This window comes from Phalacrocorax carbo, chromosome 24 (genome assembly GCF_963921805.1).
Source record: "Phalacrocorax carbo chromosome 24, bPhaCar2.1, whole genome shotgun sequence".
Lineage (NCBI taxonomy): Eukaryota > Metazoa > Chordata > Aves > Suliformes > Phalacrocoracidae > Phalacrocorax > Phalacrocorax carbo.
In genome coordinates this window covers 3,047,906-3,065,754 of record NC_087536.1, presented here as the reverse complement: position 1 = coordinate 3,065,754, position 17,849 = coordinate 3,047,906, and the positions used below count along the sequence as shown (strand labels likewise).

At 61.7% G+C, this 17,849-nt stretch overlaps 2 protein-coding genes across 5 annotated transcripts; both read left to right on the top strand.

Annotated features, from left to right (window-relative positions):
- The first annotated feature begins 171 nt into the window (after positions 1-171).
- Positions 172-13,938, top strand: C24H2orf42 (chromosome 24 C2orf42 homolog). Of its 4 annotated transcripts, XM_064472807.1 has the most exons (10): positions 205-225; positions 2,490-2,811; positions 4,176-5,013; positions 5,810-5,920; positions 6,297-6,401; positions 7,810-7,914; positions 9,987-10,094; positions 10,996-11,096; positions 11,178-11,340; positions 12,246-12,603. In XM_064472807.1, the coding sequence occupies exons 2-10, from the start codon at positions 2,716-2,718 to the stop codon at positions 12,458-12,460; spliced, it is 1,842 nt and encodes a 613-aa protein (XP_064328877.1). In that variant the 5' UTR covers positions 205-225; positions 2,490-2,715; the 3' UTR covers positions 12,461-12,603. The 4 variants fall into 4 exon arrangements, with proteins under 4 accessions (XP_064328879.1, XP_064328878.1, XP_064328877.1 ...); XM_064472809.1 differs by lacking the exon at positions 2,490-2,811 and having other exon boundaries at positions 172-225; XM_064472808.1 differs by lacking the exon at positions 11,178-11,340 and having other exon boundaries at positions 199-225; positions 12,246-13,938.
- An 897-nt stretch (positions 13,939-14,835) lies between these two features.
- MRPS24 (mitochondrial ribosomal protein S24) lies at positions 14,836-16,622 on the top strand. The gene is made up of 4 exons (XM_064472812.1): positions 14,836-14,926; positions 15,622-15,690; positions 15,766-15,877; positions 16,293-16,622. The coding sequence occupies exons 1-4, from the start codon at positions 14,894-14,896 to the stop codon at positions 16,574-16,576; spliced, it is 498 nt and encodes a 165-aa protein (XP_064328882.1). The 5' UTR covers positions 14,836-14,893; the 3' UTR covers positions 16,577-16,622.
- Positions 16,623-17,849: the final 1,227 nt, after the last annotated feature.

Below are 17,849 nucleotides of genomic sequence, written 5' to 3'. Positions count from 1 at the left end.
TGGGGGAATTTGGGGGTGAAAAAGGCCGAAATGGGGCAACTCTTGCGGCAAAGGCGCGCGCGGGGGATGCTGGGAGGCGGAGGCGCCGGAGCGCGCATGGCGCCCCCGCAGACTACGTCTCCCAGCACGCCCCGCGGCGGCCGCCCCCACGTGACCTCGGCAGGCCAATGGGAGCGAGCGGGCGGGCGCCATGGCGGAGGCGGGCGGTTGAGCAGGCGGAGGCAGGTGAGGGCCTCGGTGCGGGGCTGCCGGGCCCTGAGGTGCGGGACCGGCCCTTTGCGCTCCCTTTGCGGAGGGCCGGGCGGGCCGGGCTCCTCCGGACCTTCCCCTCACCCGGGTGAGGGCGATAGGTCAGCTCCTAGCCCTGCCCCGCTCTCCCGGCGCAGCTTCCCTAAGCCTTGGCCTTTGCAGCTGGGCTTGCGCTAGGCGCCGGGTCTTGCCTTGTAAAGCGGGGCTGGGCAGGGGAATGTGCGGTTGGCAGGGGACGAATGCTGGGAGCTTGTGTCAGCACTGGTGTGGCCAGCGGGGGCCGGGCAGGGATGGGGCCCCTGTGCTCGGCACTGGGGAGGCCCCACCTCGAATGCTGGGCTCAGGTTTGGGCCCCTCGGGACAGGAAGGGCCTGGAGGGGCTGGAGCGTGTCCAGAGAAGGGCAGCGGGGCTGGGGCAGGGTCTGGAGCAGAAGTGTGCTGGGGGGCGGCTGAGGGGTCTGGGGGGGGTTTAGCCTGGAGAAGAGGGGGCTGAGGGGAGCCCTTCTCGCTCTCTGCAGCTGCCTGAGAGGGGCTGGAGTGAGGGGGGGGGTTGGTCTCTGCTCCCAGGTCACCAGAATCACAGAATCACAGGTTGGAAGGGACCTCAGGGATCATCTAGTCCAACCTTTCTAGAAAGAGCAGAGCAGGACAAGAGGAAATGGCCTCAAGTTGCACCAGGGGAGGTTTATATGGGATATTAAGAAAAATATCTTCACTGAAAGTGTTGTCAAGCATTGGCACAGGCTGCCCAGAGAGGTGGGGTAGTCACCATCCCTGGGGTATTTAAAAGACATGTAGACGTGGCACTTGGGGATGTGAATTAGTGGTGGGCTTGGCAGTGCTGGGTGTTAACTTGGATATCGCCAACAGAGTTAACAACTGTGGTTGGGCTCAGTGATCTTAAAGGTCTTTTCCAACCTAAATGATTCTATGATTCTGACAGGATTGCAGTCCAGCAGTTCCTCCCAGCACCAGGGTGGCTCACTGGGAGTCACTCTTTCGCTCTTTGGCACCAACCTGCTGCAAAACCCTCACCCAGGTGGATCCGGGGGGGAACCACCCCATTTCTGTCCTGTCCACGCAGGGTTTTCTCTCCTGTGGTCGCCGCCTCAGACAGCGATTTCCACTGCAGTATCCCTTAAAGCAAGCGCCCAGCGGCTCTACACATCCCCTCACCTGCATGTCCCCCTGCAGCGGTGGGCAGCCCGCCCAGCTTTACATCACGTATTCTTTATTTAATTTTATTTACACCCTGGGGGTGACCCTGTGGTGTTGGCCATGAGCATGCACATGCCAAAAGCTCACTTTTTAGCCTTGTTTTTCTCCTGCACAGCAAAGACTGGGAAATAGCAAGGGTAGGCGCTGGGGTAGAGGCATCCAGTGCTTCCAGCTACAAGCTGGGTGATGGAGGGACTGAGAGCAGCCCTGTGGAAAAGGACTCGGGGGTACTGGTGGAAGAAAGGCTGGACATGAGCCGGCAATGTGCGCTCGCAGCCCAGGCCAACCGTGCCCTGGGCTGCATCCCCAGCAGCGTGGGCAGCAGGGCGAGGGAGGGGGTCCTGCCCCTCTGCTCCGCTCTGGGGAGACCCCACTGCAGCGCCGCCTCCAGCTCTGGATTCCTCAGCACATGAAGGACATGGAACTGTTGGAGTGGCGCAGAGGAGGGCACAGAAATGCTCCGAGGGCTGGAGCAGCTCTGTAACGACACCGGGCTGGGAGATTTGAGGTTGTTCAGCCTGGAGAAGAGAAGGCTGCGGGGAGACCTTACTGCGGCCTTCCTGTGCTTAAAGGGGGACTCTAGGAAGGCTGGTGGCAACTTTAGCAAGGCCTGTTGTGACAGGCCAAGGGGTGATGGTTTTAAACTAAAGGAGGGCCAAGCTACCCTCTGTCATTTATCAGCAGTCCTGGTCAACCGGGGAGGTCCCAGACGACTGGAAACTAGCGAATGTGACGCCCCTCTACAAGAAGGGTCAGAAGGAGGATCCGGGGAACTACAGGCCTGTCAGCCTGACCTCGGTGCCGGGAAAGGTCATGGAGCAGATCACCTTGAATGCCATTACGCAGCACATGCGGGACACCCAGGGGATCGGGCTCAGCCAGCATGGGTTTATGAAAGGGAGGTCCTGCCTCACTAACCTGGTCTCCTTCTATGATAAGGTGACCTGCTTAGTGGATGAGGGGAAGGCTGTAGACATTGTCTACTTGGACTTCAGTAAGGCCTTTGGCACTGTCTCCCACAGCATTCTCCTGGAGAAGCTGGCTGCTCATGGCTTGGACAAGTGCACTCTGCGCTGGGTTAAAAGCTGGCTGGACGGCCGAGCCCAGAGAGTGGTGGTGAATGGAGTCACATCCAGTTGGCGGCCGGCCACGAGTGGTGTTCCCCAGGGCTCAGTGTTGGGGCCGGTCCTGTTCAATATCTTCACTGATGATCTGCATGAGGGGGTCGAGGGCACCCTCAGTTTGCAGATGGCACCAAGTTGGGCGGGAGTGTCGATCTGCTTAAGGGCAGGAAGGCTCTGCAGAGGGACCTGGACAGGCTGCATCGATGGGCCGGAGCCAACGGTATGAGATTCAACAAGGCCAAGGGCCGGGTCCTGCCCTTGGGTCACACCAACCCCAGGCAACGCCCCAGGCCTGGGGCAGAGGGGCTGGGAAGGGCCCGGCGGAGAAGGCCCTGGGGGTGCTGGCTGAGAGCCAGCTGGGCATGAGCCAGCAGTGCCCGGGTGGCCAAGGAGGCCACCAGCCCCCGGGCTTGTGTCAGCACTGGTGTGGCCAGCAGGAGCCAGGCAGGGATGGGGCCCCTGTGCTCGGCCCTGGGGAGGCCCCACCTCGAGTGCTGGGCTCAGGGTTGGGCCCCTCGGGACAAGAAGGCCCTTGAGGGGCTGGAGCGTGTCCAGGGAAGGGCAGCGGGGCTGGGGCAGGGTCTGGAGCAGAAGTGTGCTGGGGGGCGGCTGAGGGGGCTGGGGGGGGTTTAGCCTGGAGAAGAGGGGGCTGAGGGGAGCCCTTCTCGCTCTCTGCAGCTGCCTGAAAGGAGGTTGTAGCGAGGCGGGGGTCGGACTCTTCTCCCTAGTAACAAGCGATAGGACAAGAGGAAATGGCCTCAAACTGCGCCAGGGGAAGTTTAGGTTGGACGTTAGAAAAAACTTCACTGAAAAGGTTGTCAAACATTGGCACAGGCTGCCCAGGGAGGTGGTGGAGTCTCCATCCCTGGAGGTATTTAAAAGAAGGGCAGACATGGTGCTTGAGGAGATGGTTTAGTGCTGGACTTGGCAGTGACAGGTTAGCGGTTGGACTGGATGATCCTAAGGGTCTTTTCCAACCTTAATGAGTCTATGATTCTGTTCTATGATTTAGACTAGATATAAGGAAAAATTTTTACAATGAGGGTGATGAAGTGCTGGAATGAGTTGCCCAGAGAGGTGGGAGATGCCCCATCCCTAGAGACATCCAAGGTCAGGCTGGACGGGGCCCTGAGCAACCCGATCTGGTTAGGGATGTCCCTGCTCACTGCAGGGGGGTTGGACTCGCTGGCCTCTAAAGGTCCCTTCCAACCCAAAGCATTTTATGATCCCATGGGTGGCACTTTATCACTCTGTGAAGAGAGGCACACTACCATGGTATGTCATGTCACACCCGGGTGTCCCTTCAGGCCTTGACTGCAAGGAAGGAGCTGAAGTAGCCAGTGTGGGACTGTGGCAGGGCACCACAGCGACTGGCAGGGACCCTTGCCTGTCCTGCCAGCGCTAGGCAGCCAGTTGCTTCCCCCTCTCTCACTTTCTCCATCTCTGTCGCTGCTGGGAACTGAGGACAGCCACCACCTCGTCAGAGGGACCTGTAGGTGTCACCAGCAGAGCACTACATCCCTGCTGTCCCGTCCACCTCCCCAGGCTGTTAACTCATGCCCTCCCCAATCTCTGCCCTTCCAGGTTCCTTGGACGATGGAGCCAGCATCGGTGAGGACCAAAGTCCCCTCCTTCCTGTCTGACCTGGGGAAGGCCACACTCCGGGGCATCCGAAAATGTCCCCGCTGTGGCACTTACAACGGCACCCGAGGCCTGAGCTGCAAGAACAAGAACTGTGGGACCGTCTTCCGCTATGGTACACGCAAGCAGCCCAGCGTCGATGCCGTCAAGATCATCACTGGCTCCGACTTACAGGTTTATTCGGTGCGGCAGAGGGACAGGGGACCGGATTACCGGTGCTTTGTGGAGCTGGGGGTCTCAGAGACGGCCATCCAGACAGTGGATGGGACCATCATCACGCAGCTGAGCTCCGGCCGCTGCTACGTGCCGTCATGTCTGAAAGCAGCCACGCAAGGTGTGGTGGAGAACCAGTGCCAGCACGTCAAACTGGCCTTGAACTGCCAGACCGAGGCCACCCCTCTCACCCTGAAAAGCTCAGTGCTCAACTCCATGCAGGCTTCGCCCGAAACCAAACAAACCATATGGCAGCTGGCGACTGAGCCCACGGGGCCACTGGTGCAGCGGATCACCAAGAACATCCTGGTGGTGAAGTGCAAGGCCAGCCAGAAGCACAGCCTTGGCTACCTGCACGCCTCCTTTGTCCAGAAGATGAGCGCGAAGACGCTGGCGGACCACAGGTTCTCCTGCTCCTGCCAGGCGCTGAAGCCCGGCAAGGGCGGCCCAGCCGAGGAGGAGGCACCGCCGCCGCGCTGCATCCACTTCTTCGCCTGCATCTGCGCCTTCGCCAGCGACGAGAGCCTGGCGCAAGAGTTCGCCGACTTCCTCACCTATGACTCCGGCGGTAGGTGAGGGGGGCAACACGCAGAGGATTTCAGGGGGTGTCGAGGGGCCGTGTTGGGCTGATGCCACCCGCTTCCCTCCCTCCTGCTCGTGCCTTGGCAGCTGCCTCGCTTTGCCTGGGCTGCAGGGCGAGAGCTGCCCTCACGTCTGCTCCGTACAAGTGCTTTGTTAGCTGGGGCTTCTTTTCCTGTCCCCTCCCTCCGCAAGCAGAGAGTTTGGTGGGGGGTGATTCCTCCTGGACAGCAGCTTGCTCCCGGTTCGCAGTGTGAGAGCAGAGTGGGGTGCTCCCTGAGCTCCCCTGGAAGCTGGAGGGGTCAGGTAGATCCTGCCGGCCTTCGCTGTGATGGGCAGTCAGGGCAAGTCAGGTTCTTCTTCTGGGCTGGGAGCCGGGTGGACTCTTCCCTTTGGGCCAGAGCAGCACTGGGGGAAGCCCAGCTTGTTGTGAACCCCCCTCCTGCGGCAGCAGCCTTGGGGTTCAGTCTCCCAGGGGGTTGTGCACCCCAGTAGGTGTGCCCAGATCATCCCATCCTGTCTTCAGGCACCCAAAGGTGAAAATCTGCCCCAAGGAGAGCACCCTGGGTGATGGAAGTGAATCAAAATCACTGCTCACCTCAAAGTTTCTCCTCAAGAAGTATGTCTGTAGGGCCAGGAGGACTTTGGGGTTTCTCTGAGGATGTTTGGGGTGTGCTGGGAGGTCTCAGGGGCTAAGTGCCAGTGTGGGGAGGGAGATGTGAGGCTTCACAGTACTGCTGCACGTGGTGGAGATGCTTTTAAGGACAGAAGCTTGTTTCTCCTAGGTTTGAAAGGGATCGCAGTCCCACAGTTGGTCAGCAGCCCTGAATCCACGGGGCAGGCAGGGGAGGCGGCCGCTGCCAAGCCCAAGAAGAGGAAAAAGGATGTAATTCCTGGTGAGCATCTGCTGGAGGCTCTGTGGGACAGGGTGGATGTGGTCTGAAGCCAAAAGCTGTTGCCCAGCTGTCATGTCCTTGGGAGCGACAGCCCCGCTGTGACCTGCCAGACTTGCACCTGGCCATGTGCCGTGTCTGGTGCTGCCGGGAGCTTTTGGAGAGGCTCTGGGTGCTGTCACACTCCTGCCCTAAGTCGAAGTGGGTCTTTTACTGATTGTTAGTGGTGTTAAGGTGGCAAGAGCTGTTGTGACAGCCCGCTCCAAGGAGAGAGGTGATCTCTCCATCCCACCCACCTGCCCGTGCAAGGGGTGTCTGCCTGGGGTGCCTGCGGATCCCCGGGACTTGTGCACTGACACTCTTTTAAACAATCCCTCAGGGGCGCAGGCGACCGGCCCTCTCCTGGCTCAAGACACAGCTCACAGCAGCCCCAGGAGAAGCAGCCTGAAGAAGCCGGCTGTCGCCTCCTCGCTGAAAAGACAAGGTAAGCCTTGGCCACGCATCCCACTGGCAGTCAGGCGTGCTCAGGAACTGGGCGGACACCTGTAGCCATTCGGTTTGTGCCACCATAATCTCTGTGGAGGGGCTGATGGAGCCACCTCCATCTGTCTCTTGTTCTAGGAGGCAAAAATCTGGCTCAGGCACCTCGGCGTTGCTGGTAGCTGTGTGCGTCTTGCGTAGCTTGGCATGCTGGCATAGCCCAGCTAGCTGTAAGCATGGTTGTTAGAGAAGGACGATGGTGGCGTCTTCCCAGGGTGGCTCTTTGGTGGATTTCTTGGTGCAGCAAGCTTAAAGAAGTTGGCTTGTGGTGGGGCCAGTGCTGCCATGAGCGGGCAGGCGTTGTATTAAATATCTTCCATGGCCATTAAGTGCCCTCCTGGATAGGTGAATCAGGTCAGGCAAAGTTGTGAGCTAGTTTCCATTGCCTTTTTTGCCGCCACCAGTGTTTGCTGCATCTCTTAATGTCCAGAGCTGCTGCGGGAAGAGTTGTTGTGGCCAGAGTAGCTGTGGTTTCTAGTGGCAAATCCTTGCACTGTCGGGTGCGGGGAGAGTGCTGGCATGAAGGAGATGGGAACTGGGGTCACCCTGGATGCCCTGGGGAGATGGTCGTGGGCATGACTGCAATAACTTGCCTCTGAGCAGATGGCTGTGTGTTTATATTTGTTTATATATGATGTTCAGGGAGGGAAGGGTCAGTCCAATGCCGTTGGAAACCTGTGTTTTCCAGGTGACTCAGAGCCCTTTAGAGAAAGCCGCTCTCCTTGCTGGTTACAGTCTGGGCCTGGATAGGAGCCTTGATTTAGTGCTTTTCTTCCTCTTAGCTTTAGTTTTAGCCTAGAAAGTGGTACAAATCTCTTCAATTTCCTCTTTCCCCCCAGTATACTTTTGGTCCCGCAGATGCTCACGCACACCCTGGGGAGCGTCTGTGCTCGGTGGGGGTGTGAGGACGTGTCGGGTCCCACTCCCAGTGCTGGGAAAGCTGCTCCCCGGTGAGTTGGCATAATTATACCACGGTGCCGAGGCTGCAGCTCTTGCTGAGAGCAGATGGGGCAGGGGTTTAAAAGCAGATTGCCACTGTTAAAGCAGTCCTGAGTTTCCAAGCCTCAGGAGCAAGGTGCCCAAGGCAGCAGCGCCTAATCCATTGAGCTAATGGAAAGACAGTTTTGTTTGTTGTCCTGCTGCCTTTCAGAGCTCTCTTTAACACGGGTAGTTGTGTCTGTGCTGCTGGGGAAACCAGTGCAGGTAAAATGGGGAATGGTGGACTGGGGCTGGCCGCAGAGGAGCTGCACCTGTGGGATGGATCGGTCTCGGGTATTTCTCCTGCCCAGCTGTCTTGGCACTTCACTTGTGTGCCAGTGTGGATTCGAACTTCCCCTTTCCCTCTCTTCTAGGCTGTAACCAGCTGCTGGACGAGTCGCAGGTGACCCTCTCCTTCCAGGACTGGCTGGCCAGTGTCACTGAACGCATCCATCAAACCATGCATTACCAGTTTGAGGGTAAGGCTCTGGGGACCACCTTGGGAGATCCTTTGGGCATGACGCCACTCCACTCTGCTTGTCAGAGCAGCACTCTTGTGCTTGACTGTCTTGGCAGCATTAAATAACCCGTAGCCCCAAGGGAGGTGAGCGCTTTGCCTGGCTTGGAGCAAATGTTATTTTGCCCTGGGAAGTTTGTCGGCTTTGATTTGTTCCCTGAACCTCAACTTACAGCTCATCAGCAGCCTGGTGCTGGTGGATGTGCTGGGGAAAGGAGAGATTCCCCAAGAGGTTATTGATGCTTTAATTCAAACTGCCCAGGGCCATCCAGAAGAGGTGAGTAAAGTAAGGTGAGACACCTCACGTGGATTACCAGAATTGCTGGTAATCCATTTTTCCTCCTGTGGCTGTCTGGAGCGCTCCACCATCCTCCTCGCCCCCCTGCCCTGCCCAGAAGACAGGGAGCTGCTGAGATGTTCCCTGTGTGCACGTACAGCCGTGGGCTTGTAGCTCTAACACCTGGGGGGTGGGGAGAATGTCACCTGCACCACTCCGCTTCCCCAGCGAGCGAGCAGCATGGGACTTTTGTGGGCAGCAGGTGCAATGCAGGCCCGTGCCTATCCTGTACCCATGGGCTGTGTCCATGCTGGATATAATGCTGGATACAGTGCCGAGGTCTGCCTTCAGCAGGGTGAGGGAGGTGATTCTGCCCCTCTGCTCTGCTCTGGTGAGACCCCCCTGCAGCGCTGCGTCCAGCTCTGGAGCCCTCGGTGCAAGAAGGACATGGAACTGTTGGAGTGGGGCCAGAGGGGGCACGGAAATGCTCCAAGGGCTGGAGCAGCTCTGCTACGAGGCCAGGCTGGGAGAGTTGGGGTTGTTCAGCTGGGGAAGAGAAGGCTGCAGGGAGACCTTATTGCAGCCTTCCAGTTCTTAGAGGGGAGCTCTAGCAAAGGTGGGGGCAACCTCTTTAGCAAGGCCTGTTGTGACAGGCCAAGGAGTGATGGTTTTAAACTAAAGGAGGTTTTTTACAATGAGGGTGGTGAAACCCTGGCCCAGGTTGGCCAGAGAGGTGGGAGATGCCCCATCCCTAGAGACATCCAAGGTCAGGCTGGACGAGGCTCTGAGCAACCTGATCTGGTTGGGGATGTCCCTGCTCCCTGCAGGGGGTTGGACTCGCTGGCCTCTAAAGGTCCCTTCCAACCCAAACCGTTCTATGATTCTGTGATTCAGCAGCATCACCCCAGCTTAGCAAACAGTGACCAAAAGCCTCAAGGGGCACATCCCCCCCGCTGCACTCCCCAGGATGAAGCACACTGGGACACACTGGACCAGGCCCAGCACAGGGCTGCAGAGGTGAGGGAGGGACAGGAGGCTCTAGCAGAGAGTGCCAGGGCTGTCACAGACTGCTTGAGGGTCTCGAGTCACTGCTTAGAAAGATTACAGAATCATAGACTAGCTCAAGTTGGAAGGGATGGTAGGGATCATCAAGACGAAGCCCCTGCCCCTCAGAGTACTAGATTATAGAATCATAAAGGTTGGAAAAGAGCTCTAGGATCATCAAGTCCAACTGTCACCCCAACACCCCCTGGCCTCCTAAACCATGTCCCTACGTGCCATGTTTACATGTCTTATGAACCCCAGGGATGTGACTCCCCCATCTCTCTGGGCAGCCTGTGCCAGTGCCTGACCACTCTCGCAGTGAAGACATTTTCCTAAATATCCAATCTAAACCTCCCCTGATACAGCTTGAAGCCAGATGTTGCTGTTTTGCTCTATCTGGTGGGAGGGAGTAAAGCCAGCAGACCCAGGCTCTGCTCCACCATGCCCACAGACCAGACAAGAGGCAAACTCTACAAAGTGAAGCACCAGACTCTGAATTCAAGAATATATATTACTCTGAAGGTGGCCCAACATGGGCAGTGCTTTTTCCAGCCAGGTGCTGGAGGCTGCACTCTGAGAGATAAGTAAAACTCAAGCAGGGTGAGGGTATGCTTGAACAACACAGCCCCCAGGCGCTTCCTTTGCCCCAGTCCCCACAGAATGCTGCCTCCCCCGTGCCCTCACCCCATGTCTTCTTGTTCATGCCCGCACAGGCAAGCCCGAGCCGCTGGTGTTCCACATCCCTCAGGCTTTCTTTGATGCGCTGCAGCAGAGGATCTCCAGCGGGAGCACAAAGAAGAGGCTGCCGAACTCCACTACAGGTAGGATAAGAACGCACTTGCACACGGAAAACCCTTTGTGTACTGGTTAAGGCAGGCTGCCTTTGGAGGAAAATCCCAGCAGCAGCAGCAAGGGGAGGATTCCTCACACACGCCCTGGTTTCCAGCAGCTTTTCCCCCTCACTGCAGCTAAGTGGGAAGTACTGCAGCTGTGTGAGTGAGCCCCAGGGCAGAGGACATGAGCTATGTGGGACGCACAGCCTTCCCTTATGCAGGGGGTTGCTGTCAGCTCCCACCTAAGACTAGCCTAAGCAGGTCAGGCTCAGTGCCTGACCGTAGGCAGCAGTAGACATGTAGCAGAACACAAGAGCAGCACAAGCCTGGGCTGCAGGAATAAACCCGGCCCTGGCCAGGCTCAAAGCTGAGACTTGTCCCCATCACCCCCACCCGGCTCTGTGCCGAAGGGACTGCTGAGCCCCTCACTGCTTTACACACTCCTACAATAGCATGGAGTGTAAAGCCAGACTTAAGCGCATGCTCAGGGCTCTCTGCGAAGTTAAATGCATCATATCAATGCTGCAGGAGTGCAGGTCACTGCCTCGGGACCACCAGCTCCGTTTGTGCCCCCATCTACCCTCAGCTGAACATCAGCACAAGCAGAGGCAAAGCCCTGCTCTCAAGCCCAGTGCCAGTTAAGTTTCATTTTATGAGCAGCTCTGGATTAACAGAGTCCTGGAAAGAGCCCACAGGCAAGGACAAAGCCAAATCCGTGGGAGCTGGGGCTACCTCCCAGGCAAGGCAGATAGCCACAAGCTGGAGTGAGAGCTGAGGCCACCAGAGAGAGAAAGGGGCAAGAAGAGGAAGAGAAAGGGAAAAGAAGAGGAAGAAAAAGCACAGAGTGAACCTCATCCCCCGGCCCTCACTGCCCTTTCCTTCCCTGCAGCGTTTGTCCGCAAGGATGCCCTCCCCCTGGGCACCTTCTCCAAGTACACGTGGCACATCACCAACGTCCTGCAGGTCAAGCAGATCTTCGATACGCCCGAGGTAAGGCGGGGAGGCAGCCCCCGGCCCTGCCGCTGCCCCTTCACCCAGCCCCTCACCCAGGTGTTCCGTGCTTGCCGGCAGCTGCCGCTGGAGATCACGCGCAGCTTCATCCAGAACCGGGACGGGACCTACGAGCTCTTCAGGTGCCCCAAGGTGGAGGTGGAGAGCATTGCTGAGGCCTACGGGCACCTGGAGAAGCAGCCGGCCATCCGGCCCCTGGAGCTCAAGACCTTCCTCAAAGTGGGTGAGTGGGGCGAGCTGAGCTCCCACACCCCCTGGGGGGAGTGACCCCCACCAAAGCTGGGCAGCCCCAGCCTCTGCTGCCCCGGCCAAGGAGCTGCGGGGACCAGGCTGGTCCTGGGGGGACCAGGAGAGCCCCCACCTCCCCCTCAAGAAGGCTCCCCCAAGTATGGAAGCAACAGCCCCAGACCCCTGCTAGAGACCTGGAGCAAGATGCCTGCGTGAGCTGTAGAACATGGGGGGACCAGGGCTGCCCCCTTACTCCCCCCTCCTCTCCCAGCAGTTCTTTTAACTGCTGCATTGTTTCTAATCGCTGCCTGTGACTGGGGTGGTCCCAGCAAGAAGAGCCCCCCCACCCTGGGAGCCCCCAGGAGCAAGGGGCCTGCCAGCTCTTCCCAGTGCTAACAAGTCCCCACTAACAAGCCCCTCCACCTTGTTCCTACCCCCACCCAGGGGGGCCCTGAACCCCAAAGAGGCCCCCCTTGCACCCATAGGGAGGTCTGTCCTCCCCCACCAGGCCCACAGCTACAGCTCAGATGTTGGTGGCCACCCCCACCACCCAAAAAAAAAAAAATCACAATAACATCTGAGATGGTTCTGCCACATTCTCCAGCCCCCACCCACAAAAAAAAAAAAATATGCAAAACCTCACCCCCAGAGCTCCATCCTCTGTAACTGCTTCTCCAGGCACCTGCAAACACATGGACCCAAAATTTGACACAAAAAAATTGCATGGTGGTGGTGTCCCTCTGCCCAAAATCCCAGTCCTGGGGGGACATGGCTACAGCAGCCCCTGCACAACACATGCTCCAGCTCAAGGACGGCAAAGGCCCCCCAGGGAACCCCAACCCTGGTGCAGATGCAGGGGTGGGGGGGCCCTTAGCCCACTCACTCCCTGTCTCCCCCTAGGAAACACCTCCCCCACGCAGAAGGAGCCCACCCCCTTCATCATCGAGTGGATCCCCAACATCCTCCCCCAGTCCCGCATCGGGGAGCTGCGCATCAAGTTCCAGTACGGCCACCACGGCAGCCGCCAGCCCGGCCCTGGCCCCGAGCACCGGCCCCCCACCACCATGGAGCCAGCGCTGGAGCTCACACCGCTCACCACCATCACCTTCCCCTGAGCCCCCCAGGAGAGGACTGGGGGGCACACAGCCCCAGGGCAGCCCACCATGGACCTGCAAACACGAACGGCATCGTTCCAGCACACACCGCTGCTTCTCAGGCACCAGAAGCACCCACAAAAATAAAACTCCCGCTGACTGGGTGCCCTGAGCCTCCCTGCACCCAGCACAGGGCAGGGGGGAAGGTGGGGGCTACGCCCTGGAAAACCCTCCCCCAGGCAGGGAGTCTCAGCCCGAGGGCAGCCCCTGCCCAGGCAGCGCAGCCCAGGGTCGAAGTGGGGGCTCCGACCAACACCCCAAGCACAGGCAGGGCTGGGTGCCCCCAGTGGGGCTTGGATTGACCCAGAGAGCAGCACCCAGCCAGACTGCTGGGGGGGTCAGCCCACCTCATCACCCCCTGGCAAAGGGGCTCGGAGGGTCCCAACCTGGGTCTCCCCACGCTGCAGAGCCCAGCTCCATCCCAGCATCTGCTCCGCGGCTGCAGGCGCTGTACCAGGTCCTGGGCGGGGGGGGGAACTCTGGCAGTGTGTCCCAGCACCCCCCTGCACCCCAGGAGGGGCAGAACCCCCAGCAGGGCCGCTGGCACCTTCCCCGGCACCCCACGGCAGGGGGGGGCGGCACCCCAGGAGCACAGCCATACCTCGCCCCATTCTCCAGCAGAGCCAAAGATGTGCATCTTCAAGGCTGAGAGTCCGTGAGCTGCTGTGGGTGGGGGGGGAGCATCCAGGACCCCCCAGCCCTGGGAGGGACCCATCCAAGGCCCAGCCCCATCCCCAGGGCATTGCCTACTGCCGGGGGGGGGGGGGAAGGGGAGGGCACCCCCGAGCTGCAGGCAGCCCCCCAGCGAAGCCACTAAGATCCCACCCAGACCCACAGCAAAGAAGCTTCACAAACGGCCTCCACCGGGGCACAGAGCCCCCGCCCCCCCCCCCAGAGGGGCAAAGGGGGTCCCCCAGGAAACCAACCCCACCTGAAGCCCCTGGCACTCCCATGCATGTGCCCCCCAGCTGCAGGAAGCCCCCAGTTTGCTCCCATGGGCCTTGCAGGAGAGAAGACGCAGAGAAAAAGAAATTGAGCTGCAGCTCCGCATCTCTGCCCCCTGCAGCCCCCCGCAGCCCCCCCATCGCCTTCCCCTGAGCCCCCCAAGAGAGGGCTTGGCGGGTGGGGGGGCACAGCCCCAGGGTGGCCCACTGTCCCCCTGCAAACACAAACAGCATCGTTCCAGCAGACACTGCAGCTTCTCAGGCACCAGAAGCACCCACAAAAATAAAACTCCCGCTGACTGGGTGCCCTGAGCCTCCCTGCACCCAGCACAGGGCAGGGGGGAAGGTGGGGGCTACGCCCTGGAAACCCCCCCCCAGGCAGGGGGTCTCAGCCCGAGGGCAGCCCCTGCCCAGGCAGTGCAGCCCAGGGTTGAAGTGGGGGCTCCGACCAACACCCCAAGCACAGGCAGGGCTGGGGGGGCACTTGGGGGGACCAGGGGGAGCAGCACCCAGCCAGAGCCCTGGGGGTCCTGCCCCAGGCAGGGGCACCCCCCCACCCCAAGGCTCGAGGGCACCCTGTGCTCACAGCAGGGTGGGATACAGCCCCCCCCCCCCCAGCCCACCAAGTAGCCCACCCTGCACGCTTTGCAAGGGGAGCAGCTGCTGGGGACGGGACTGGGCTGACTGGGAGTGGGACCAGCACCCAAAGCCCATCCTGCCCAGGGACCCATGGCCTCAAGGTGGGGCCGGGGGCTGCCACCCTGTCCCACACCCCCATGGCCGTGTCCCCACGAGCCCCCATGACACACACCACCACCCCCCGGCAGGCTCAGCTGTACCGGGCATGGGGCACTGTGTGTCCCCTTGTCCTTGGCACTGACCATGGCAGCCTCAGCACCCACCTGCCCCAGGGCCTGCCCCATGCCCCCAGTGCCCCCCCACTGCTCACCAGCGCCCCCCAGTGCCTCCTCAGTGCCGTCTCAGTACTCCCTTTGTGCCCACCCCAGTGCCCTCCCAGTAACTGCCCAGACCCCCAGGGACGCCTGCCCAGTGCCCCACCATCCCGTGTCCCCCATTGCCTCCAGTGTCCCCAGTGTCTCCCAGTAACCCCAGTGCTCCCCGTAGCCCAGTACCCCCCCAGTGCTCCCAGTACCCCCAGTATCACACTCATTACCCCACATCCCCCCAGTTCTCCCAGCATTTCCCCCCCAGTAACCCCAGTGCTCCCAGTACCCCCAGTATCACACCCATTACCCCACATTCCCCCAGTAACACGCCGTGCTCCCAGCATTCCCCCGCCAGTTCTCCCAGTAACCCCATTACCCCAATGCTCCCAGTGCCAACACTACCCCCCCCCATAGCCCTCAGTACCCCCCAAGTAACTCCCATTCCTCCCCCGCGGCCTCCAGCCGCCAGGGGGCGCTGCCCTCCCCCGCCCAGCCGTGCCAAGATGGCGGCGCCCGCGGCCGCCCGGGCGCTGCGCGTGAGGGACGGGACCCCGGGGGGGCCCCGATGGGGACACGGGGATGGGGCGTCATTGGTTATGGGGTGCATGGGGGCGGCACTGGGATGGGGAGCACCGGGGACATGGGGACACCGGGTACGGGGGTCACGGCCTGGGGTCAGCGGCCGCAGGAGGCGGCAGGGACACCGCGGGGCGGGGGCGGGGTCCGCTCTGGGGACAGCGGGCGGGGGCTGGGGTGCCCTGGGGACACGGGCTGTGAGGGGGCACGGGGGGGGGTCACAGGGCGGGAGGGGTGCCCTGGGGGTACCCTGGGGGTGCTGTGGGGGGACATGGGAGTGGGGGGACACGGGAAGTCACACGGCGGGGGGGCCCCTGGGGACACGGGGGTGGGGTGGACACGGTGGGTCACAGGGCTGTGGGGGGACATGGGGGTATCACAGGGCGGGGGGGTGCCCTGGGGACACGGGCTGTGAGGGGGGCACGGGGGGGGGTCACAGGGCGGGAGGGGTGCCCTGGGGGTACCCTGGGGGTGCTGTGGGGGGACATGGGAGTGGGGGGACACGGGGAGTCACAGGGCTGTGGGGGGACATGGGGGTGTCACAGGGCGGGGGGGTGCCCTGGGGACACGGGCTGTGGGGGGACAGGGGCAGCCCCTCCCTCCCCGCCACCTGCCGTGGGGTGCCTACTGTCCCTCACCCCCGTCACCCCACCAGGCCGTGCCCCGGATGGTCCCTGTCCCCGAGGCCACCCGGGCCCTCCACACCACCCCCACCTGCCTCAAGGTAAGCCGGGGCGCCCCCTCCCTCCCCCTCCCCCCCCCCGGGGTCCCCCCACCTCTGACGCCACCATCTCCACAGACGCGGGCGGCGCGGGTGCGCGTGGGCAAAGGGGACAAGCCGGTGACCTACGAGAAGGCGCACGCCCCCCACTACATCGCCCACCGCAAGGGCTGGCTCTCCCAGCACACCGGTGGGTCACCCCACACCCCCCTCGGGGCCGGGGGGGGGACCATGACGCCACGATGGGGACACAGGGATCACCCGTGGGGACGGGGACTTACGGGGCAGGAGGGCGTCATGGGGACAGGGATGTGTGGGCAGACGGGGAGGGCAGGGATGGGGTGCACAGGGACAGGGACATGTGGGGCACTAAGGACATCCATGGGGACAGGCCATGGGGTATGGTGGGGACAGGGACGTGGGGCATGTGGGCATTGTGGGGAGGGGACGTGCAGGGACGGGGCCACGCGGGGAACGAGGGCACTGTGGGAGCGGGCCGTGGGGCACCGTGGGGACGGGGCCGCACAGGGCACACGGACGCGGTGGGGACAGGGACGTGCAGAGCGGGCACACGGTGCTGGCGCCGACCTTCTCGGTGCCCACAGGGAACCTGGCCGGGGAGCTGGGCGCGGCGGAGCGGGCGGTGGAGGACGCCTTCCTGCGCCGCTTCCTCTACGGCACCTTCCCCGGCATCCTGGCGGACGAGGTGGTGCTGAAGCGGCGCGCCAACCTGCTGGTGGTCTGTGCCGTGCTGGCGCGGAGCCTGGCGCCCGCCAAGCTCTACTTCCTGGTGGGCTACACCGAGACCCTCCTCAGCCACTTCTACAAGTGCCCCGTGCGCCTGGAGCTGCAGACGGTGCCCAGCAAGGTGGTCTACAAGTACCTCTAGTGCCTGGCGGGGCCAGGGCGGGAATAAAGCGGGGGTTTATGCCCACCCTGCAGGTCTCGGAGGGTTTGGGGGGCACCCCAGGCACATGGGGGTCCCGGCGCCGTCGTGCCCCTGTGCCCCACGTCCTCATCCCACAGTGTCCCTGGGCCTCGTCCCCAAGATGCCCTACATGGCCCTGGCCCCGTTGCCTCTGTGCAGCACGTAGCCGTGTCCCCACAGTCCCCTCGTGCCCCACATGGCCCTCTCCACACAGCGCCCGGTGCCTCATCCCCACCGTCCCCTTGTGCCCCATATCTCCTGTCCCCTGTGATGCCCCACGTGTTGTGTCCCCGTCCCCGCACAGACCCCGTGACATTTCAGAGCCAAAGAGCAGGTTCTGTTTAAGGTGCCCCAGCAACCCCCCACCAGTCCTAGTTAAACCCAGTCCAGAATCTGAGAAAACCAGTTTAACAGTAGAAAAAGCCGGGGGCTGCGAGGGGCAGCGGGGCTCAACCCTGCCCAGGGACCATGGCCTTGGCCTTGGCCTCGAAGCAGGAGCTGCCTTCGTCCCTTCCGCTGCATCGGCACCTTCGGTGGTGATCCCCCCTCACCCACATCCCTGGTGGTGGGTGGGGGGCTGGTGGGGGGCTTGTGGGGGAAGCAGGGGGACCCCACAGGTGTTGGGGGCCTTAATTTCCTGCCCCTTCCCTCTGTGAGCAGAGACCTTTGGGTGGGGTGGGTCTTCCTGGGCTGCTGCTGGCTCCTGGTGTGTGGGAGCAGCGTGGGGTGCTCCCCACCCCTGATCATCCCACCCTGTATTCAGGCACCCAAAGGTGAAAAATCCACCCCAAGGGAGCGACTGGGGTGGTGGGAACGAATTAAAATCACCTCTCGCCTCGACGTACCCCCCGCCCCCGCCCCCAGAAATGTTTTTGCAGGGCCAGGAGAGCTTTGGGGTTCTCTGAGGGTGCCTGGAGTGTGCTGGGGGCTGGGGTGGGGGTAGGGGTGGGGGAGGGCCAAGCTCCGGAGCAGGGAAGGGGACACAAGACCCCCCACAGCGCTGCTGCACGTGGCTGAGATGCTTTTAGGACAGAGGCTTGTTTTTCCCAAGTCTGAAAGGGATTGTGGTCCCGTGGCTGGTCAGTGCCCCCCAGATGCACAGAGCAGGCTCGGGGGGGGCGCGGGCAGCGGCTGCTGGAGGACGTGGGATAGGGCGGGGGGTTGCTGTGGTCTAAAGCCAAAAGCCGTGGCCCGGCTGGCGCCTGCCATGACCTGCTGCACCCACAGCCAGCCT

Excerpts from the sequence above, each read along its gene's own strand:
- C24H2orf42 (XM_064472807.1), top strand. The coding sequence starts at position 2,716 with ATGGCACCAAGTTGGGCGGGAGTGTCGATCTGCTTAAGGGCAGGAAGG. Across the intron at positions 5,921-6,296 it reads GAAAAAGGATGTAATTCCTG|GGGCGCAGGCGACCGGCCCT; the intron begins GTGAGCATCTGC and ends ACAATCCCTCAG. Across the intron at positions 11,097-11,177 it reads AGATCTTCGATACGCCCGAG|CTGCCGCTGGAGATCACGCG; the intron begins GTAAGGCGGGGA and ends GCTTGCCGGCAG.
- MRPS24 (XM_064472812.1), top strand. The coding sequence starts at position 14,894 with ATGGCGGCGCCCGCGGCCGCCCGGGCGCTGCGC. Across the intron at positions 14,927-15,621 it reads CGGCCGCCCGGGCGCTGCGC|GCCGTGCCCCGGATGGTCCC; the intron begins GTGAGGGACGGG and ends TCACCCCACCAG. Across the intron at positions 15,691-15,765 it reads CCACCCCCACCTGCCTCAAG|ACGCGGGCGGCGCGGGTGCG; the intron begins GTAAGCCGGGGC and ends CCATCTCCACAG.